Source organism: Schistocerca serialis, chromosome 4 (assembly GCF_023864345.2).
Source record: "Schistocerca serialis cubense isolate TAMUIC-IGC-003099 chromosome 4, iqSchSeri2.2, whole genome shotgun sequence".
NCBI lineage: Eukaryota > Metazoa > Arthropoda > Insecta > Orthoptera > Acrididae > Schistocerca > Schistocerca serialis.
In genome coordinates, this window is record NC_064641.1 from 573987298 (window position 1) to 574011797 (window position 24500).

At 37.8% G+C, this 24500-nt stretch overlaps 1 protein-coding gene across 3 annotated transcripts in view; it reads left to right on the forward strand.

The window, feature by feature from the left end:
- Window positions 1–1134: 1134 nt before the first annotated feature.
- LOC126475310 (arf-GAP with coiled-coil, ANK repeat and PH domain-containing protein 2) overlaps window positions 1135–24500 on the forward strand; it is a 151679-nt gene continuing 128313 nt past the window's right edge. For 2 of the 3 annotated variants that reach the window (XM_050103084.1, XM_050103085.1), the window contains exons 1-3: window positions 1135–1357; window positions 14246–14303; window positions 14380–14438. In XM_050103084.1, the coding sequence (XP_049959041.1) occupies window positions 1305–1357; window positions 14246–14303; window positions 14380–14438 (170 nt within the window). In that variant the 5' untranslated portion in view covers window positions 1135–1304. Of the gene's footprint in view, window positions 1358–1780; window positions 1883–14245; window positions 14304–14379; window positions 14439–24500 lie in introns of those variants that run through there. The other variant, XM_050103087.1, reaches the window with a different exon arrangement.

Sequence of the window (24500 nt, forward strand, 5' to 3'; positions counted from 1 at the left end):
GTACATACGGTAGAAAATTCTGATCTGTAGTTTAACTAAACACAATTTCGTCAAGTCATTGTCACGTCAAGGCGTCGTCACGTAAGAGAGTACTCTCACTGTCTGTCTCGCCATGTCATGTCGTGTTACGTCAGTTCGCTTAAACCAGTACCAAAAGATGATAGTGAGGTTATAAATAACAACAGTGAAGTTTATTAAGGGCCAAAGCACACTTCATAATCCATGTTTTTCGTCAGGTTTGTGTGGTAAAGAGCTGAGAAGTCAAACAACATTTCAAACAAGTGGCATACATTTGTTGGCGAATATATATACAATCAATCATACCAAACTATGTTTGTAAGGGAATGAAAAGTACTTGTTTATTCATTATGGTTCTACATGTAACCAATAACGTAACAGACAACAGTATTTTCCTCCTTCATTAGAGCTGACTTTTTAACTTAAAACGATACTTAGTGAAAATTGATTTCTCAACTAATGTTTTTACTTATGCTCAGCGTGGGGTCAGCTCTGTTCCGTTACTATAAAACCTAAATAATGTCGCACTTTTAGATATCTGACCTCACATGTGGAAGAAGATTTATTGGAAAAAATATCCAAATCATCGTGGAACATGTGCAGTTTTCCACGAAAACAAAACACACTGACAATAATAAAAATTAAAAAGATACAGAAGCATAAAATCCATTGCTGTTGCATGAGTGAGCGCAGCAAAAATTCCAATTTATCAGACGACGACGCCGTTATAACTTCCCGAGAAACCTTGACGTGACGTGTCGGTTCTTTGACATCCTGTGTGGATGTTGCTATTTGAAAAGCATTGTGGAACATTTTGACGGACGTGAGATGTGAATTGGCCTTTACCCTGACGAAAGGAACCACACATTCTTACACTGATGTAGCATATGGAGGGGCAACGAGATATATGGTATCATTCCTTAACGCTTTTGATCAAATTTCACTAGACGACAGTTGAATTCATGTACTGTTTCAAACAGAGTCTCTAGTGTAGTTTGTCTTGTTAATTTTCAACGCTCGAGTCACAGTCATACTCGAGTGCTACTTGCAGAGATCACTGGCTACATGTTTTAATCTTTGGACGGTAAGTTACACGTATTTGTAGAAGGTGTGCCATCTGTGAGCGTGTGGTGTAACTACGTGAAATGACACTTCAAACAAATTTGTTTTGACTTACATGATGATTCATTCACAAGAAAATGAGACACTTTCAGTAATTGTTGGAAGAGTGCGTTCATTGATAGTTTGAAGTTTTGTGTTAGCTTTCGTTGATCGCTGTATTCGACATGGAAGCGATTATTGAAATTGAGGAGTGCTTGCGGGACTCTCCACGTTTTCGGTGAGAAAAACCACCTGACATTTGAGTTCTTTTCGACGCTTATATATTCTTTATCAGCAACCTCACATTTTCATATCAGCAGTATACTGATAACATTGATTAGCGAACCATAATGCCTCAGTCGCTGCAGCGGACAGTTGACATTTTGCATTTGTTCATTCGCTATCTCATATTTGCGCAAAGTGACACTTTATTGTATCGTCGTTATTGAGACATGAGGAGGAAAATAAGAACAAATCGATGGACTATTTTCACAGAGTTTGTAATTTTCAAAACATTTTAACGTTATTTATTTGTGTATCCCACACTGTGTTACTGTTTTCTCTGTAGCGGTGCGATTTTACAGCCCGATCAGTTTTCGTGTAGGTGGCGTTTTTAGTGGTATTACTTCCCAGCGATATGTTATTCTCAAACGTGTGTTGTAAAATACCAACAATAACATATTCATTGTGAATTGAACAGAAATAATTTACCCCCAGCCCCCATGTGAATTCGTTTTGAACAACCTACCTTATGACGCTGTGGGTGAGTAGATACAGTTCAGAGTTGAAAAAGTTCCAGTTGAGTTACCCAGTTGTAAAGAAACAACGTTGTTTAACATTTCCCCCTATCATTCGTCGATCAACCGTTGGAGCGCACACTGAAAGTTTTCTTAGGTATTGACCGGACATTTAATATACCAATAAAGGCACCAAAATATCAAGCGCCCCGAAAACGTTATCGCAGCTTGTGCAGCCAAGAATATTTCGTAGTCTGCCAGTGTCACAGGGAGTAGTTTCAGTCCTCCATGCTGAACGAAATATGAGTGTTATTTTATTTGTCTTCGTTTTGTTGATGGGGTAACAGTCAGAAGGAATATGCATTATGGAGAATCATGACTGAATCATCTGTCTTGTTAATATATGCATGTCACCTAGTCTTAGCATACCTTTCACGGTGAATAATATGATAAAACAAATTGATAGGCATCAATATAATATGTTTATACTTCTTTCACCTTTCTCTTTTTATTAATTTCGAAAATGCGAAGATTATCTATAGACTAGAGGAGACAATTGCAGTTTCTAATCAATATATTGTATTGTCCCACAATATCACAATTTCCATCTTTTTTCCCTAAGGAGATTCAAAATTTTTTGTTCCTATTGCATGTTAACATTAAGTACACAGACACTTTTACTCATTGGGGGGAAAAAAACACAGAGAGAGAGAATGATCAAAAACATATAGACAAGTTACTTACAAAAACATATGACAAGTTACTTAACACACAAAAACAACATGAACACTCTGCCCCTGTTGAGTTACCAAATGGTAAAGCGAAAACTTGTTGTGGAACCAATAGCCACACTTACCCGTCGATGTCAGTGCTTGCCTCAAGGTTGGCCGAAGGAGGCACGCCTTTAAAAGAATGTTTAAAAATGTGATTTCAAACATATAGACTTATAGGTGTAAGATTTATACTTAAAAAAAAAAGTCATACTTGCCAGTCATAAAACTCTTGTACCCCAGACATTTTAGCAACCCTGGACAGGACTGTCCAGGTTAATCCTGGATGTATAGGAAGCCTACCTTCAGTGATTGCTGAGATTGTTTGTTTGTAGAGACCATGGCTAATTTCATATGTTTGGAGAGACCATGGCTATTTTCTTATGCACTTTCTGTCCAATATTATTTTATGCACAGTTCCTAATGACTTTTTTGTCATTGAGTTGTTAAACCCTAATCTCCTGTTCTAAGGGACTGACAAATATAGTTTTCAGTTTTTATCTGTTTCACTAACTTTGGACCAGCTGTTTGTGAAAATCTCTGTTGAACAGCAGTTGTTTCCTTCCAGTAGTGCTTGACTGGAAATATTCATCGATATTCTTGAAAAATAAAATGTGTTCCTTCTCCAGCCTTTACACCGTCATCAGTGTGACTTTTAGTTAACTGTTTATCTATCTGGCTGCCGTAATAAGATTTTTATGTTCAGTTTGTATTTACTTTCTTGCTGAATTTGTTGTAGTTCCATGTAGTTACATGAAAGTACGCTGAGTCCATAAAGGTATGAAGGTTATTTCAAAAGTTTCGTATGATAGAACTGAAGAAAAAAAACTTGTTTTACAAAACACCTTCATGAGCCTTCAATATACCCTCCATTCTTGTTTATGACAGTTTACTTATTACTTCTTTATTCCTAACAGGACACCTTCATTCTAGAACTGGCTAATTACTTGGGTCATCTCACTGGAAGCTTCATCAGTTGGATCAAAACCTTATCCATGGAGTTGTTCCTTTGATTTGGAAAACAAATCAGAGCTGGTGGGCTCGTATCAGGACTGTATGGTGTGGTGATGGGGGAGTGTGGGAGTATTTACCATCCATATTTGTCAAGAACTTATCTCACTGGTAGAGCACTATGCGGTCTTGAATTATCATGCAAAATGAGGACACCAGCTGGAAGCATTTCAGGTCTTCTTTGACAAAGCAGAAACAGACATCCCCTGGGGCACCCTATTTGTAGCTATGACTACATTTATGTCATACTCAGAGATCATCATCATTTTCATCTTTTTTTGGTGGAGGCACAATTTTCCAGGAGTAGAGAGTCTGAACTTTTCCATTGTGTTGACGGAAATTGAAACTTCAGTTTGGGCTCAAAATCTTGTATTCAGGTTTCATCAAGTACAACAGTCCTTTTCAAAAAATGCTCTCCTTCTATTAGATAAAGTTGAAGCAATTCTTCTGCAACCTACTTTCTATTCTTCACTCAAATCCTGTGGAACCCATCTGGCAGCAGCTTTTCGTATCTTTAACTTTCCAGTTATGATTCTGCAAACTGAAGTGACAGACATTATGTCCTCATATGCAAGTTCCTCACTTGTCTTTTGTTGATCTTCTCTCAAAGTATCACTAACAGTAACTTCTGAGGTGTTGTCGGTTGGGGTCAACTGAAGCGTCCGATCCCACCAGTCGGCTTTGACCCGTGACGTAAGGCTGTTGTGGTGTGTAATGTCACGACAGTGCGGAATTTAGTTTGTGAGAGTGGCAGTGTTTTTAGGTGTCGTTTTGATGCGATCGGTGGTGCTCTCTGGTGGTGTGTTAGGTGATATTTTTGGTTTAGTTTGCGAGTGTGGCGTCGTGTGTGAATTTTGGTAAATTACTTTTTTTTATGTCTTTGGTAGGTATGGATATGACTGACAGGGTCAACAGTTTTCGGTTGTCGGCTATGATGGGAGCAGTGCGTTGTCTCTAATAAAATTTCTTCTCACTATTCGGATTTTTGGATGAAGTCGTGAAGTGTTCAGTATGTAGGGAAGAAATGAGGCTTACTTAAAATTTCGGTGTCTCGGACCATGGACGGCTGTATGTGGAGATGTCGTAAGGATAACAGGTCAAGGGAAGTGTTCGATCCCAGTGTGTGGCTGTGAATGTTGGTATTGGTATTGGGAGATGTTTTTGAGCTATGGCCTATAGGTCAAGGGAAGTGTTAGGTCCTAATTTATGGGATCGGGAGCTGCTGTTGAGCTATATAGGTCAAGGGAAGTGTTCGATCCCAATTTATGAGATCAGGAGCTGCTGTTGAGCTGTATAGGTCAAGGGAAGTGTCCGATTCCAGATAATATGTGTTTAGTGGTATTTGGGGAGTTTTGTGATGTCGCTTTTTTTTTTTTTTTTTTTTTTGCATGGTTTTGTATGGGGGTGGGTGTCTAAATTTGTTTATATTTAGTTTGTCCCCACCCAAAAAACCCCTATTTCCCGCAATTGTCCCGTTAGTGTCATTAGGCGTTTTGTGGAACGTGTGTGTGTTTGTTTTTCGATGTATTTTCGTCCTCATAATGTGTACATAACGACTTTATATGCGCCATATTGGAATCGTGGTTTATGGTCGTTTCCGCCATATTTGTGACATCATGGGTCAAAGCAGACGGGCGGGATCGGACGCTTCCGTATTTCCATCTGTTGCAGTTGATGGGCTTCCACTTCTTGGGTTGTCTTCAGTGCTTAACCGACCATGATGCTGTGCTACACCCACCACACTGTTCCCACACACCCATCACAAACATAATGCCTAAAGTCTCACTCACAGTTTACATGAATTTAAACTTGATCACATCACTATAACAGTTGCATGTGGGCAGTGTACGGGACTCTTGAAATGGCCCTTGTATTACTTGCAAAGTCTGTATCAGAAGTTTGTAACCGTGGAGAGTTGGAGAAATTTGTATATGTGCTGAACGGTGACCAAGTTTCTGTAACTCTGATTTTGTTATGTATATTTTTTCCTTGTACCATGAGTAGTTCGCAAGACTTACCACTGCTTTGAGAACTTTGATGCAGCACTTTTATGGGTTGCTAACTCTCACTGCTGTTTGTCATACATATGCAGTATGTGTGACAGCAGTACCTGTGTTAAGACCCAAGAATAGTTCCACTACAACGGAATAGATTTGGACAATTAAACCAGTGAATTCGAATTACTCTATATGGATTTGTCAGATGATATTTGTAACATTTTTTAGATGATAGTGTTCCTGAACATTTTTCACTTGTGTCAAAGAAGGATTTCTAATAACTGATGGACTGGCACCATATTTCCAGAACATACACTAAAAAATGCATGTTCATCATCTTACAACCTCAGTTCTGATGAAACTACCAGTGTTAAAGATAGAAAATAATTACAAGCAACCATTATGTTTTGGTCACATTTGGGTATACGTAACAATGGGTCACTGAAGAACTTAAATTATTGGCAAAGCAAGTGGTGAAACATGTGAAGCACTTTCTGAAGCAAACTTGTCCCTAGATAAATGCCTCATGTGAGGATCAGCAGACCTAATGTCAATAAAAAAATGTTTAGGCTTTTAAGATAGTTAAGTAGACCCAAGGCAGACAACTTATAAACTCCAGAACTTGCAATATTCGTATGATGCCTATGTAAAGGCCATGGAGTATTCAGGTGAAGAAGCGTCTGAAGTTCTCATCAATATTTACCATTGTTTCAGTGGTTAGCCTGTTTTCTGGGAAGAATTTGAAGGAATTCAGTCTGAGTTTTACATTCCACACCACAAGTTTTTGCGGCATACAACCATAAGGTGGAGTACTGTAGCACCTTCTGCCAACACGATTTCCTAACAGTAGGATAGTATTTGGTTTTACTTCCTTAAGTATGCACATCTGAAAAATAATTCTGCTACTGTTCAGTCCAAATCTTACAAAGCCATTGTGAATGCTTTAAAAAAATCTTCACCGAAGGCAGAACTTCATTCCCTAAGTTCTTTTGTGGAACTATTCAGTAATTTCACACATTTTCAAAGCCAAATACATTTGATTTCCAAGTTTCATACAGAAATAGAAAACATACTTCAAATCTTTTTGGCTCGTGTTTTGAAGGTTTCTACTTTGTGCAAAATTCAGAGCATTTATGATGTTCTTCATAACAAACTCTTTGCATTGGGACAATCTGCTTCCTCTTCAATGACAAGTTGTTGTGGACAAGTAACCAAAGAGTTTAGCAAACTGTAAGAATGTGACAAGTTGTGATTTCTAAAGAATCCAAAAAAACATTATGTAGTAGCTTGCAAACATTATAAAGACATGATTTATCAAGTACGTCACTGAAAAGTTTTAAGTTTTTAGTCAACAAACAAAGAATAAAGAGGGGAAGCTGCAGTGACATGTTAAAGGTTTTAACAATGCTGCCTTTTGATGTCTAGCAAGTTTACTAATTAGACGACTGAAAGGTTGTACAGTTTGAAAAATATGGCCCAGCTTTAGATCACAATGGTATTGACAGTTACGTATCTCCAAAACACCCATCGCACAGAGTTAAAATATCCAAATGTTAAAACTTGTTAAGGCTTCTCTTATATTATCCCTTGAAAGTGTGGACACAGGGAGAAGATATTCCATTTTGAAGCACACATTAGTAGAAGACGAGGCAGCGATGCCCAAACGATTTTTAAAAAGTGCTTTGACTATGAGATATAATTTGGCACAATACCCCCATTTTCTTTCTCTGCACATACTCACAAATTGTTAGGTTCACAAAAATCTTGAGGAAAACTGTCCAGCATGATTACTTCATTTTTGGCTAATATTTCTTAGAAACAGTAGGCCTAATCCAAAAATATTTCGTTGATGTTTTTCCAGTACTGAACTGTGGAATGTCGGGTAGTTATGAAAATGTGCTGTAGATTTTGTTAGTGAATTAAGATTACCAGTATTGAATTACCAATGTACCTACATATTTTAATAAATATGTATGAAAAAAATGCCATATCCCATCCAGAAGCATAATATAAAAATATATTATCCTCTTACCTGTGTTTTTGGTAGATGATTATCAGAAATGAAAACACTTCATTTGTGCCACTCCTGTTTGTTTAAAAATTTTGTCACATTTTAATCATCTTTTTCAAATACTTTGTCAACATTCTCACCTGCTTCGTGTGCCACAATGGTTCATCAACCTGTTCACAGGATTCAGTTTCCCATCCTGATGTCATAGTATTAGTAATGGTAATAAGTAGATGATGATGTGAACTTTCTCTAATTTTTTGTTGGTACCACATCAGGCAAGTGATTGCTTTTTGTCAAATACGTCAGATGGGTCAGCTGAACCTACAGTACTGGGTGTCGGCTTCACCCTGTGGCATAAGTTAATGGTGTTGTGGTTGTGTGACGTAATAGACCCACTAATTAGAAGATAACAGAACACTAACAATTTTTTATTTATGTTTTTATTTTTCAATTTTATTTTTCGCATCTATATAATTTTTTGGAATATAGGTCGTGGTGACAGACTTATCTGCAGTATATCCCAAGATATAGGTTAGATTGAAAGGCCACAGTTTGGTTGACAGTATAGTGATCATGTGGTACTGGTGAATAGCTGGCTTGTTCATACTGGTACGGCTCATGGCTGATGAGCTATATCAAAGCCTTCACTATTTTCTGTGAAACAACTCTCAACACTCTAGAATGACTCGTTTTTTACCAAGCCTGTCTTACATTAAGATATTTATTTTTTGTTGAGCCATCATCTTTTCATCTCAAATGCTGTAGATATTTCGTTTTTAACAATGGAAGGAAGGTAGTTTTACTGAATTGTACCTAATATTTGTTTTTTCAGTATGTTACAACTAGAGTGAAGTTCTTATGTCACTGTGGGTGCCAAATGTTTCAATAGGAAGATCCAGCCCTATCATATAACTATGAGAAATAATATAACCTAATTGGTTTAACTGAAGCCTTTGATGCCATTTTGCCAACTCTCAATGAAATTGGACCTGTGACTATGTTGCAGACAAGACCATGTCCACACTCTTCATTTGAACCAACACCATACCTTGTCGCAACACATTCTTTAGCTTTTCCAACTCTGAACAAAACTATCGTATGACATTCTAATGTAAATCTTAGGCTGCACTTCATATCAATCTGTTACTAGGGCCTTCATTAACTGCATTACGCTCATTTCTGGATCCATGAGCCATACAAGCAATTTAGGGATGGAAAGAGTAGTAGAAATGGAAATGGAATCGAATCTGAAACAAACAAAAGAATAACACAGGATTTGTCTGCTTTGAAGAAAAACCTTTTATGTGCAAAACTGTAGAGTTCTGATACTGATCTGTACGAACACCCAACAGGCATCCTACACAGATGTCAGTGCTTCCACTGTAAAATGCGTTGCAGTTCCATTCCATAAAATAGCTATGTACTTTTAATTAAATTCAGCCAGTGACCACAAATACAAGTTGTCAAAGATAGGAATTTTAGATCTCATTGATATTGTGCTAAGAAAAGTTATGTTCTGTGCTTCCAGACTATTCTTGTTGTTACCAATCTCCCATTATTCTAATAATAATAAAAAATAAAAAGAACACCCTTCCCATCTATTGACTAACAATTAACTTTGTCGATGTTTCATTCATTTGGGTGGATATAGCTGTAGTCAGCATTCATTCCATCGGTTACTGAAGACAATTTGTAAATTATGCCAGGAGTGCACATTTCTCTCTCTCAAGTGGAGATTACTTTCAGCACTCCAGTATTAAGGACAAGTAATTTTGTAAACTCAATTTTCAAGCATGCATAATTACTTCTCACACTGTTCTTAATTTTTCCAAAGCTTTTGTTGGTGACAGAAATCACAGATTAATGTGCACTGAATGAATGTTCGTGTGATATTAGTCAGTGTTTGGCAAGGTTGGTCAGTTGTTATCAATAGTGTATGCAAATGCATATTCATATAGTTTACTTTTATTTATTCTTTTATATAGGCCTAAGTGTTTTTCCATTTTGAACAAATCTGATGATGGGAGTAAACCAAAACTAGTTGTATTGTGAATTGCATAATAATGTGCAATAAAGGTGGATAGTTACACAAAAAATGCTGAATATTATCACAGATTCATGTATAGCCTTTATGTCATCAATTAATAAACACTACTAAATGTTGGTGTGTTGATGCAGAGTGCCAATGAACTAGTGAAATCACAGTTCGCATCTGCAACACTGTCCAAATTTTAAATGAAAATGCTTAAACATTGCATGCATCTGAACTTTATCTGTTAATGTGAATCCTGTGACATCCTTCAGTCAAGATTAAACAGCCATCATGAGAGTGTCACGTACCAACAGTTGTATTAGTTGACAACTTTTCTACTGTTTCAATTAAATTTACCAGAAATTTGCCTTCATATCTGTTATCACAGTGGCTTTTTCACTTTCTCTGTGTTTTTCTATTCTGTGTAATACTTCTTGTGTACCCTCTTTAGAGTCCATGTAAGTGTTCCTTACTCTCCCTTTATCACCAGAGGGTCTACAGATCATGAAAGTAATGAAAATAAACTAGTTGTCATGACAGTAATGCAAAGGTAATGAAATGGAGTGGGTGGTTGTGAGTTTTTGTCTGTCAGTCAGACTTGGCTTTATAAGGGAGTAGCGAGTTAGAGCTACCCCCAAAAATGTTGTATCTAGCAGGCCATTTAATACAAAATTATATATAAAGGTTCACCAGAACTCAAAAGTCTTTATGTGCAGGAGACTAAAGTGTCCATCTGTGCAAGTCATGTTACCAAAAGCTCTGTTGCTGTGGTTCCCTCTCACTTCTGTTTAAATCTATTTAGTCCACATCTTTCTTTGGAAACACATTTCCTTAAAGGTTTTTAATAATAAATATAAAACTATTGTGATTTTAATCCCATTTTAAAGGTGTTAAGGCTTTTCAGAGTAAAATCGATTTCTTGCTAACCAAAACATTTCCTATTCCATATTGGTACTACTTGCAGGCTATAACTTGGCACCTGTTGAACATTTTGTGTAAATGTGACTTTGACATTAGTGCCAGTGGCATTTCATGTGTAAAAACACATCCAGTGTTGGTTCATTCATTAGTTTCAAGGCAACAAAACAACTTGTCTTTTGCTGTAGTAGTAGTAGTAGTAGTAGTTCCAGCACAGTCACAAGTTTCTTCTGAACAGAATTTGAATGGCAGTAACAAATTACAATCACTTGCTCCTCCTACAACCTCTGAAACTTCAGTTGAAAAGAGTCCCAAACCAAACTCATTGAAACATTTATTTAGTTATTTGTGAGATGATAAAATCTGACATTATGTGGGCTATGAACAAAGTCGTATCTCAGCCACCAGTAAGAAGTTCTGGAAACACAATAGACATATTCCACATTATGTTTCTTGAGAACATAATTCCCAAAAAATACAGTTACTTGGCCCTCATTTCTAGAATCTCCTAGCTAAGAAAGTCAGGGAAGTGGAATTCTTTCATGTGTTGTACAATGAGAGTCCGAACAAAGTTGTCCTAAAGGATAGATGGATCTGTGGTTCGTTTCTGGAATGAACAAAATCAGTCTATATCTACAAGATACTAAACATATTTGTTTTTTAGTTTTGTCACACCTTCTGAGTCACAGTCAATTTCCTGGGGGGTATGAATATTTTGAATATGTCACCTAAGACTATAATTCAAATTTTAGTGGCTGGGCCAAATGTGAAGTTGAAAATGTTGCACAATTTGTAAGCATTTCTAATCATAGAAGAATATAATCAATTACAAATCTATCATTGTGGCACTTGCTTCATTTCATGTAATGGATGGAGCCTTAAAAACTGCTCATAATAAAAGTGGTTGGAATGTTGATGAGTTTCTTAGGATGATCTGGTAGTTTATGAAGGATTTTCCTTAGAGGAGGGCAGCCTTCTCAAATACCACTGGATTTTCCAAGTTTAATGTCATATTTTGTTCTGTAGAATGGATTGGAAATATTGAAGTCGTGAAGAAAGCACTTGAACTTATTCCACATTTGAAGAAGTCTGTTGCTGAAGTACGTAAAAGACCAACTGAAAAAAGAAACTTTGAAAAAAATTAAACATCACTTAGGAAGTAAATTCCTTTGGGCAAGACTTGAATTTCTTGTATCATTATCAGTTGACCTCGAGGTGTTTTAACTAAGTATCAGCCAAATGACTCCCTCTTCCTCTTGTTGTACAAAGATTTGTTCTGTTTGATGTATAGCATTGCTTCTCAGTTCAGAAAGAAAACTGTTATGGAAGTGGTGACAAATTCTAGCAAGTTACTTGCTCTTGTTGTTATAAAAGCACATAGTCATAAAACAAGTCACTATGTAGGTACTGAATTTGGTGCCAAAGCTGCTAGCAAGGACTACATGGAAAAGTATATCCTTATTTCAGAAATAAGTGCACATTTATTTTGCGAAGTGTGTATCTAAAAACTGCTGAAATTAAAGTACTCAAAGTGGCTCATGTTTATCATCCGAAGTTCATTTTGAGAAATTCTAAAGTGAAAATTGCAATCAAGGAATTTATGGAAAAAAGAATAAAAAAGGTTACTGTATTAACAGCTGACATAGTGAAGAGAGAATACTTTAAATTTTGTGACAACTGACCAGTTCGATCCTAAGGAGGACAAACTTGATCACTTTCTGACAAATTTATTGCACAGTATGAGCGTGACTTCATCAAGTTTGTGCAGAAGCTGTTATGCATGTTTCATAGAAACGATGTAGTTGAAAAACACTTTTCTTTTAAGAAAAAAAGTTTTGATTGAAAGCTTAGAAGAAGATACAATTGTTGCAGAAAGAAGTGTTTACAATGCAATACAGTCATTAGGTGGTTAATTCAATAGTGAGAAATGACTGAATGTGGATATTACAAAATTAATGATACTAACTGTGAAGAATGCCTCATGAAAAACGTAGAAGCCTTAAAAAAGAAGAAATCCGATTAAAATGAAGTGGCCAATCTTAAAAGCACAGTAATTCAAGAAATAAAAGAACTCAGAAGTAAAAAAAAGAATAATCATTGAAAAGGCAAAAGAACATGCTGAAGTTTTAGATGAAATTTCAAGTTTTAGCTAAGAAACTTAAACAATAAATCTTGTACTGTGAAGTTTAACATTTGATATCAATTTTTTACCTTCAGTATTGTTAAATTGTCTTAATGGAAATTGTAAGTTTTTACTACATTACTATGTTTTCAATTTGTATTTTAATTTATATGATGATAAATATATCTGAAAATAGTCATATCCATCCTATGTGAGAGTTTAATGTTTTGATAGCATTTGGTGAATGGTATAATAAAAGTCATACATAATGGAAAATCCAGGATGGAATGTAACAGTATTATGAAAAGGACAGTTGCTACATACCATATAGCAGTTGTGTTGAGTTGCAGATAGGTACAACAAAAATACTGTCAGATAGTGAGCTGTCAGCCGACATTGCCTTCGTTAAAAAACTTAGGGGCACGCATGTGAGCAAATGCAGCTCACACACACATTGGCTGAACATTGTGCCTATCTGTGACTCAGCATCTCCACTGTATGTTGAGTAGCAATGATCCTTTTCATGTTATTGTTAAAAGTCATACGTAATTGTGTTATTCATGCTGACATACAGTTTAAGTGATACAAGAATTATTACAGTCAGATTTCATTTCAGTCAGCTCTCAGGTTCATAAAAAAAAATTTTTTTTATATTGTAACATGCATAGTTTTGAGAAGTCATTGATGTAACTAAAGAGGTAATGAAACACATATGAAAAGGTCATGAATTTGATCCCCTGAATATCTGCAGATGCTCTGATCAAATTTTGTGTAAGCCTACTGAACTTCTGTTATCTTTTCATCTGTATTGTTCCAGGTTTTAAAGCCCAATAAGAAAATGTATAGATCTTACTCAGTAAACACAGTCTTGGTAATATTGAAGTTGTTAATTTTTATTTGTAGATGACTGTTTTCAGTCTTCTCAAAAGATCATCAGATCTACATTCCTTGACGACAGTAGGAGTTGCTTGTGTGGAGCAGGCCCATCCGTGCTTGTGTGGAGAACACTAGTACAGTATTCTTCACACCAGCAGGGACAGACCTACCCCACGCAAGCTATTCCTACTGTTGTAAAGGAATGTAGATCTCTGATGATGATCTCATTAGAATATCGAAACTCTTCATCTATAAATAAAAATTAACAACTTAAATGTGACCAAGACTGTGTTTACTAAACAAGTTATAATTTCAATAGATCACTGTTTTCCTGGAACAATGCCCCAAAAACTTTTAAATGTATGGATGATGTTTCAGCTGTGAAACACTTGCTTATTTTCAGATTATTTGCTGTGTGGTGTACCTTCTTAACCCCTCCCTCCTTTTTCTGTGGTTGCCTGATAGCAAAAGGCTTGCAAGTATTTTAAACTGTGTTACTGAACAATGTCCGTAGAAATATTACTCGGGCAAAATAGAACATTTTGACTGATAAATGAACTCTTTGCATAGTGCCTTTGATATACGTTCATTTTTTGAATATCAGTTTTTTGACACATGAAATTTTTCATTTATTTATTTTGCATTGTTTCAGAGCAAAACTCGAAGAGCAAGAAGCTGATATAGAGCAACTGGAGCAACGACTGGATAAGGTAAGTACACCACATTAAGTGATAGCTTCATATGTGATAAAAATTTCCTGTGACTAAAAGGCACTCTTCTTTCCAGGTTCTAAAGATGTGTGGATTAATGATAGATGCTGGTAAAAGCTATGTTGCACAACAAAGGTAGGCAACTCTGAAATAATGGGTTATATTTCTAATTAAATGCTGTAATTAACATAGTTGTCCATACTTGTTGCACAAATGACAGTTAAAAATATTGATCAAAACAATGAATGTGTGAGACAATCATAAATAGCTGTATTATAGAGCCTTGCTGAAGATAGCTTAATAACCAGTTCAGCCATTCGTTGAGGAATATGAGCAGCTAGCCATAGATGAACCCTCTTTTAAAATGTAGACTTCCTATGGGTTCATAGAATCCCCCACTCTGCCTAGCAGTGAGGCTCCACATAATTCTTGTCCAGATCAGACTGGTCTTCTCATATTCTGTTCCATATGTGCTCACCAAGGTTGTGGTGCAAAGATAATTGTGACAGAGATGTCTTCTTCAGTACTGCAGTAACATTCATCACTAAAGACCAAAATGTTTATAGTAGCCATCCAATGTGCGTACCCCATTGCTAGTGGCCACATTTTTGTTTGGTAGTAGCTATCAGTAATATAATAATGTGACTACACACACCTGCTTTCAGCAATTGGCCTCTGTGTACTTTTTGAGTGAACATTTAATGACATGCCATTACAAAATCAGTTGTATCACTATTGCCATCTGTCAGTCATGTTGAGCTTAAGCAACCGTCTGTAGATGTAAAGCAGTGCATTGAGGTGGTACTGGAGAGGCACTTGACCATGGAGAATATAGCTTTCCAGTGTCACCACCATCAGTAGTCCACCAGCATGCCACAACCAGTATGAAACACAGTTGTTCAGAGCATGTTGACAGTTTCAGTACACAGATGTAATTAAATTGTCTAACTTGGATTACTTAGCTTAAACCCACCACAGAGAGAGGAGTGGTTCTGAAAGTTTATGGTTATTGTCACTTAGACATTAGATAAATTTTTATTAAGCAAAGTAATGAGAAACAATAAACAGCCTTTTTAATTTCTTAGCAGTACGCAAAACGTTAAAAAAAAACAATTCTTTTCTTGGAGATCCTAAGGAAGGAATTCAGGGCAGACACACAAGTCAAAAGCAGGTGGTCCATTTGTAACGAGAGCTGTGCATAAAGCATCTGATGACTTAGTGCAGACTGCTCCAATGCTGCTGCATGGGACATGGTCACCTGTGAGTGCCCCTCAGTCCAGGCAGGTGCAGTTAGTGTAGGCTACCTCCTGCACCTATTCCACCATATTCAGATCTAGTTCTATCACACCCGTGTGCCATTTACCCATCTGTGCCATCTCAGCGGGGGCATGTGGTTGCATAGATTACGACCAACTCCCTGACTGCCCTATTTCTCCACTGCTGCCTGTGGTCTCCTGGGGGTATGAGGACAAATATTTGAGCTGGAACAGCTTGATACAGTGGATTTCAGTAAATTCTCGTGCTTTGTAAAGTTATTAAATTGATTTACAGCTTAAATCTACTCACCTTTTGTCAAAATTCCTAAAGGTGGGTCATCACCACATGACACCAAAAACAAAGACATGACTGGAATGTTTGAAGGATTGTTGAAGAAAAAAATCACCGTAGAATATTTCAGAGTGCATTTATCAAAAATAAATTAAACATTATTGTTTGAGAAATAATGTTTTCCACATCCGTAGTACTATAGAAAACTATTTTATACCCCCTTCTCAGTCTCTCTACCAACTGTTGAAGACCAGACTGACAGCTGTCATCTCATTGGAAATGGTTAGCCACTGCAAGTGTTTGAATGCTCCCATAATTATATTTTGAAGGTTGTCAATGGTTACTTCAGTCCCTTTAATTTGCCTGTGACAAATAGTTGACATTGTATAGGACAGGACCACAGAAAGTAATAATCTCTATTGTTATACAATTAATAAGTCCTTATCCAAGAATTATAGAACATCACAGTCTGTCGGAACATTTATGTAAGCATACAAGGAAGGCAGAAATAAGTGAGACAAAAATAAGACAAAACAATCTATAAAAAGTTGGTTTAATAAGTTGACTGCACCAAACCCGCACGACATCTCAACAATTTAATTGCTCTCCTCCCAGTCTCTTATTTACTTATGAGGATATCATCCCTCACCCACTTCCTGCAGGCTCATACTACTACTTTCTGGATTCCACCTGCATCCAACTTCACCGAAATTCCACGTCATGATTGCCTACATTCCACCGAGGATTCTTGTGTGTAACTTGTTCCATCACTTACAACAGACTGTGTTAATGGTATGGGTGGTAAAAAGTAGCTTATACTTGCAAGCTGTTTAAAAAGGGGAGCCACATTGTGTTCTTTTGGTTGCTGGTACTTTCAACAAGCCATGAAATCACCAAGCTCTCTAAAGAAGACCAACATCTCTCTCTCTCTCTCTCTCTCTCTCTCTCTCTCTCTCTCTCTCACCCACTCACACACACACACACACACACACACACACACACAAACTACTTTCTGTTCCTGCCATCAATGCCAACTACATCAAATTATAGAAACCAAAGTTGGTGTCCAGGCACCCATGAAGGAGACAGGAACTGAAATTTAGGGTAGCAAGATGAAAGAAGAAACTCTGATCTCTGTTTTCAGTTGTCCTTTTATAAAGGAAAATGTACAAGTAGTCCCCCAGTTTTGTTCTGCCACCACTGCAAAGATGAGGGATATATATATTTTAGTATCAGTGGTGTTGAACTGAAATCATTAAAATCAAAGCGATATCTAGAGCCTGGCAAAATTCCTATCAGATTCAATACCGAATTTCAGCTCACTTAGCCCCTCTTTTAACCATAAACTACTGTGGATCCCTTAGAAAAAAAAAACTGTGCCCATCAGTTGGAAGAAAGGACAGGTCACACCTATGTACAAGAAGGGTAACAGAAGTGCTTCACAAAACCACCATCCAGTATACTTGGCATAAATTTGCTGCGGAATCTTAAAACATATTCTGAACTCAAACAGAGTGAAGTATCTCGAATAGCATGATCTCCTCATGACAAAAAATGTCATGTGATACCCATCTCACAGTTTTCTCACATGAAGTCTTGAGAGATATGGATCAAGGCAAGGCAAGGTGCAAATTTATGAGGGCATAATGCAAAATTTGTGATTGGACTGAGGGTTTTTCAGAGGGAGGACACAGCATATTACGTAGGATGGAGAGTAACGAACAAATGCAGAGGTGACTTCACTTGTTTCCAAGAGAAGTGTGTTGGGAACATTGCTGTTCATTGTTGTTTATTAACAACCTTGCAAACAATATTGATAGTAGCCTCAGACTTTTCACAGATGATGTATTCCTCTGTAATGCAGGACTGCACATGCCACTACCATAGACACTTCTGTACACTGATGATGTCATTTTTGCTGTGAGTGGAAGGATCGACTTGCATGGTATGGCCTGTGACTCGACAAAAAGAAAACTGTGTACATGACATCAGATCCTCTGGAAGTTGAGACCATCGACATTGATGGAGAAAATCTACCAAGAGTATCCAATTAAAGTATCTTGGTTCTACAATCTCTAAGAATAGCCAGTTTACAGATGACTTCAGTGCAAGGATGCAGACAGCCTGAATGAATTGGTGAATGACAACATTGTCAAATGCGATCGTCTCATTAAGGATTACCTGAAGTCAAAGATGTAGTGGACTATCATCCACCCTGTTGCTCTCTACGGCACTGAGTGCTGGCCAGCTACAGAGTAGATAGAATGATGATTGGGGATCATGGAGACTAAGATGCTGAGATGGACAGGTGGCATTACTTGACTGGATAACTTTTCGAGTGACACTATCAGGTAACACTTTAGAGTTGCAATGATCCAGAAGAAAATCTGAGAAAGACACAACTGTGCTGGTTTGTACATGTGCTGTACAGAGTACAATACCACTGCAAATGCAGCACATACAGTGGAAGTCGCGAAAGAGACCCAAGAGACACAAAAGACAGCATGGGCTGACACTCTGCATGACGACCTGAAGGCTGTAAATCTTCATCTAGATATGCCCATGATCGAACAAAATGGAGACAGCAAATCCATTCAGTGGACCCTGCTGCGAACGCTAAGATTGTAAAAGAGATTGTATTGAGGTAAGGTATTTGATGGTTGTATGTATAGAAACAGCAACTCGAGAACTGCTTTGTGTCATGTTCATAAATATTCAATGTGTGAACCAGTAGTCAAACAGCATCCATCCAATTTGGCTCACACTTGCACCAAAGTGTCTGTAACAATGTCGGACACAGCTGCCCTGACACAACTGTCTTTGCAAAGAAATCTTGTCCCCTTAACTCATAAATGAATTGTATGGTAGGAGGAGCCTTGTTGAATGTGGTGCAGTTGGGGATTCACTCTTGCAGAACTCCATCATGCAAAATATCTTCTCTGTTGGTTTGGCAGCCATGTTCCGGGAACCATGGCACCAAAAAATACTTCTCTAGTTGCTGTATCCATACATATAATCATGTAATACCATACCTCAATAAAACATTTTTTATAATCAGTTGAACATAGCTAAATCATTTTGAATAAACCTGTACTGTAGAAACACACTATGGCAAACTGCTAAAACAGTGTTTTCTACAGTTAGGTATTTCTTTCCTTTTTTCTTACAGAATATTAACTATTCTTTATTCACCTTAAAATAATAGCGGTGTGTTTGATAGGTGATGGCAAGGAACATCCATGCCTTTAATGCTTGTGACTGAACTACTTCATGTGTACACTGATTTTGTGCATTCAAATGAAAGAATCTTCATCTCCGTCTGTGGACAGGAGCTGTTAGGATGACCACAAACTCATTCTTGCATGTGTAGTTTTAGCTTTGGTGACAGAGCTCCCACTGTAAACACAAGACACGAGGCTGACTACTTGATATATTACTTCAGTAAACAATGGATAAGTTGCATTGCCCAGCGACTGACCTTGGTCAGTCTTCTTCTCAGCTGATCTTGATCTACAGTAATATGTGCAAAATGTTTCACATGGCAGGCAGGAGCCATTCAGACCACATGTCAATGAGATTCCACCCCACCACCTTCTTCATGCTAACTAAAAGGTTGTTGCATTTGAATTAAGTGGCTTCATCAGTTGATTGGCACAGCATGTCTCCATTTAGGTCAGCATCAACAATGTTTTGTGCTCATGAACAATAATGAATTTTCAAATCATATTTCACTAAATTCCAAATCCCAGTAAGCATGATGGCTATATTGCAACTCAAGTTGTACATTATCTGGTAGGAAACCACCCAAGAATCTGCATTTAAATCAGCAGAAGATGCCAAGAACATAAGTTTTACACTTCTCAAGCCAATAGACAGTAATACCAGGTGATTAAAGAAAAAGAACAGATCTCAGTCGTTTATTACAAACCATAAAAGATAGAAACACATCATGTATTTCACTGGGTAGAGCAAGGTTCAATTCAAGCTAAGTTTTGACACAGCTGTACTGTTGTTTATTTGTAGCAGCATTGTGACTACGCCATAAGAGAAATCCATACATTCTGCCATCGATTCAGCAAGAAGCTGTCTTTACACAAGCAGATTTATGACTGGACTACAAAATTCTTGGAAGTTGGTTGCATATGCAAAGGGAAGAGCAGTGGTCTGTCATGCATATCTGTTGAAAATGTCGAGGGTATGCAAGACGTGTTCACACGGAGACCTCAGAAGTCCACAAGATGGACACACGCCAGGAACATCAACTTCCTCAAACAATGGTCTGGTGGGTTCTGAAATGACGCCTGCGTATGAAGTCTTACAAGTTGCAGTTACTGCAGCATCTGTAGCCCAACGACCATAACAGAAGGTACAAATTTTGCATTTCAGTTCTCCAGGATATGAAAGAGGCCACTTTTCCGAATGACTCATCATTTTGGATAAATCAGTGTTTCATCCATCGGGAAAAATAAACTGCCAAAATGTAAGAATTTGGGGGTCACAAAATCCTGGGATTGTCATTGAACATGAGAGACTTGCCGAAACTGAATGTGTTTTGTGGCATTTCTTTTTACAAAGTTCATGGGCTTTTCTTTTTTGCAGAGGAAACTGGGACAAGAATGTCATACCCGTTCATACCGCAAAAATGATTGTCTCCTCAACTTTACGAAGATTCGTATGATTCCATTTTTATGCATGACGCTCCCTCACCTTACTTTCATCTTGACATGCAGTGTTATTTTAACACCACCATCCCACAATGCTGGATTGGAAGAGGTGGACTATAGGATCTTGTTCATTGCTTTTGGACTCCCAGGTCATCAAGTCTCACACCTTGTGACCTCTTTTTATTTTTTTATTTTCCTTCTGTGAAGTTGTGAGGACTGTGTCCCACCTATGACAGCTGTTCTTCAACAGCTGAGAAATCAATTTGTCAAACCTGAGGAACCTGTTAATTTGTGTGTGGAATGAAATGGACTACCGTTCTCAAGCAATGCTTGGTGCTTGTGTTGAGTGTGTGGAATAGTGTCTGTGCAAACATAAACCTTTGAACCTTACTCTATCCAGTGGCATGTACAATGTAGTTCTATCGTTCATAGTTTGTAATAAACCCTTGATATACATTCTTTCTTTTTGAGTCACACTGTATATATTTCAATAAAATCTTCTCAGTTTAAAAACTACTTCACCTCAAATAAAATAAATGAGCTTATGATAGCTGTCTCTGCCATCATCACCAGAGGTTAAAATCACTGACTACCAGGGCTGGCACTGTGTTCTGCTTATGTAGATGCAATGTTCTATTTATATAGATACAATTGAGCCATCTGGAACCCTACATAGAAGTCCGCAGTGGCACTTGTGCGGAAGGCAAGTTGCGCAGTTCCTAGTGTCTCTGTCCTGCTGTGGGACCAAGTACCTTCAAGTGGTGCAAGGGGCTGGTGCCACATTTGAAATTGCCACCCCTGTCCCTGCAAGCATCAAGCTTCTGCTCAATGTCCAGATACCACCCCCATGCCCCACCAAGTATGTACTCCTGGATTCTGTTAAAATTGTTGCCATTTGTTCTAATTTTGGCAGCTTGTATAACAGGATCTCATTATGATGCTGTTTGAATGAAAATTCTAGTCTTTTCAGATTGTCTTGTACGCCTGTTTTCTAGGCAATGTCTAACCACAGCTGACTTCTCATGTTCTCTTTGTTTAATGTGATTTGACTACTCTGCACAGCACGTGCAACATTGCAAATAGTTGGGCCTGTGAAAATGCTGCCATATTCATAGGGGTTGTTGTACATGCCAAGAACTCAAAGGCCTATGTTCTCTGTAACAAGGCACAACATGTCTCTTATCTTGGAGGCAGGCTGGAACACTGTCTCATTCCATGTCTCTTCAACATGCATCCTTTCTTGCTAGTAGTTGCTCCACTGTATAGAAGGAATGCAGTTGACTTGGCTTCTTCTGCCATTTGAAGAAGCGTCTTTTGTTGGTGGCACCTGGAAACTTTTGCAATTTCTCCCTTGCTGTAACCATTTCCTCTGAACACACACTTCAAATGTTGAAATTCAGACTCCAGATGGTCCTTGTCAGAAATAATGTATCCCCTGTGTACTAACATGTTCAGGATTGCTTTCTTGTATACAGCGTGGTGAAAGTTGTTGGCATTCAAGTACCAGTTGCTGTGTGTACATTGCTTGTGCACTGAATGACCTAACAAGCCTCCTGCCTTCCAATCAACTAAAACATCCCAGACTGAAAGCTTGCCATTCCTCTCCAACTCAATAATAAATTTAATTTTGGAATGGACACAGTTCATCTGATTGATGAACTTCTGTATTGCATTTTCACAGTGAGGCCATATCAAGAAGGTGTCATCAGTATGCCGCAAAAAGCAAGATGGTTGCAACCCCGTAGAGTTCAGAGTTTTCTCATTAAAGTACTCCATGAAAAAGTTTGCGGCGGCTGGAAGTAGTGGTGATCCCATGGCTGTGCCATCTGTCATCTCATAATATTCATTGCAACACAGAAAGTATGTCATTGTTTAAGGTGTTGAGGACGAAACTGGTGATGGAAACTGTTGAGCTAGAAGATCTAGAATGTCTTGTACTGGCACCATCGTAAAAAGTGATAAAACATTGACTGATTTTAGCCTATCTTTATTTTTCTGAAGGTCTCATTGAATAACTGCTGACAGCTATCAATAGCTTGAGTATTTTATTCAGAGTAATTCAGCTTGTAAATTGAGAAGATTTTGCTGAAGCATGCCATTGAGAAAGACTCTGAGGGCACAGAGATATAGACTTTTCACTTGCTCAGCCACCTAATCACTTTCATCTGTGGATGTGAATTACTTCATCAGATGGTTACAAAGTCTCATTACTAATTCTAATAAAGTACTGACAAGTTCAAGCTTTTATAATTACTGTTTCCTTGCACATACGTTTGGTGGTGTACCTGTGGCTATTATATCTTTTGCTTCCTTTCTCTGTACATCTTCAAAATTAATGCTTGTCCAGCTACAAAAATAATGAAAGATAGTCACATATGTAATAAATTAAATGACAAAAGTTGTATCATTATCAGAAAACTGTTGAATATAATAAGATGAAACTTCAGTGATCACACTGAGAACAAATTCATTCGTTTTTTTAAAGACATAAAAGCAAACATAATCCATATTTGATAAATACATTGCTTCCAGCTATGAATGAATCTCTATTTAAGAAACACAAATGGTTTTGTGATGTCAAGTCACACCCTCTGGTGTACATAAATTGTTAATCCATAAGATGAGAAGGGGACTGAACCTTCTCTAAATAAATTCCTGTTACCGACAACAAGCTGGGCATCACGAATCAAATTCACTTCTTGAAAAACTGACATGAGTGAGGCCCTTTACAGCAAGGCGGTTGGGGGAATGCTGTCTGCAGCTTTCAGCTGATCAAAGTGTTTTTAACGTGTCAATTTTTCAGCTGAGAATCTGATTTGTGATGGCCTGCTTGTTGTGGGTAACAGCATTTTACTTACACAAGGTTGAGTCCCCTTCATATCTTGTGAGTTTAATGTTTTAATGACATATGTACATGTGAGTATGCAATTGATATCATGAAACTGTTCGTTCTCCTATAAATGAAGTTTCACTCACAGCTGGAAGCAGTTTTTGTCAAAATGGATTACTTCAACTGCAGTTGCCCACAACATAAAACTTTTCATGCAAACGTAATATGTCCCCACCCCCAGGACGTGGCGGGGGCCACAATTCTTCTGTGAATACGCGCATAGTGAGCATGGGTCCCAAGTGGTTGCAGTGCTTCTTCCTTTTCTGTGATGCTGTCTTACCCTCTGACAGTATCTATTTTCAGACTTGGTCTTGTAGGACAGAGATCCTTCATACGACGTGGTTTCCTTGTAAGGACATTGTTTATGGCTTTTTCCCCACATTGTTTCTTTGCTTTGTACCACTTATTTCATATTTTGGTTAACTCATGTAACTCAGATGATCCCACATCTGAATTTGATGTGTGCCTTATCAATATTTTTAAAGAAGTATGGGCTGTGCAGGGCTGGATGGCCAATATCCAGCATGATAGCCACTCTATATGGGAGTCATCGGGTACCCGAAAGTGATAGCTCCCTGACTGAAAAGCAACATTCTTCTCTAGCATCTGTCATTGGCAGCAAAGTAAAAGCATCTATATTTACGTAGATACTCTACAAGTCACTGTAAGGAGCGTAGCAGAGGATACCCTGCACCACTGCTTGTCATTTCGCTTCCTGTTCCACTCACAAATAGAACAAGGGAAAAACAACTGTCTGTACGCCTCTGTAAGAGCCCTAATTTCTCGTATCTTATCTTCATGATTCTTAGGCGCAACGTATGTTGGTGGCAGCAGAATCATTTGGTTGTCACCTTCAAATAGCAGTTCTCTAAATTTGCTCAGTAGTTTTTTCTGAAAAGAACTCAGCCCTCCTTTCCAGCAATTCCCATTTGAGTTCTTGAAGAATCTCCGTAACACTAACATTTTGTTCGATCCTACCAGTAACAAATCTAGCAGCGCTCCTCTGAATTGCTTTGATGCCTTCCTTCAGTCCGACATGGTACAGATCCCAAACACTCGAACAGTACTCAAGAATAAGTAGCACCAGCATCCTGT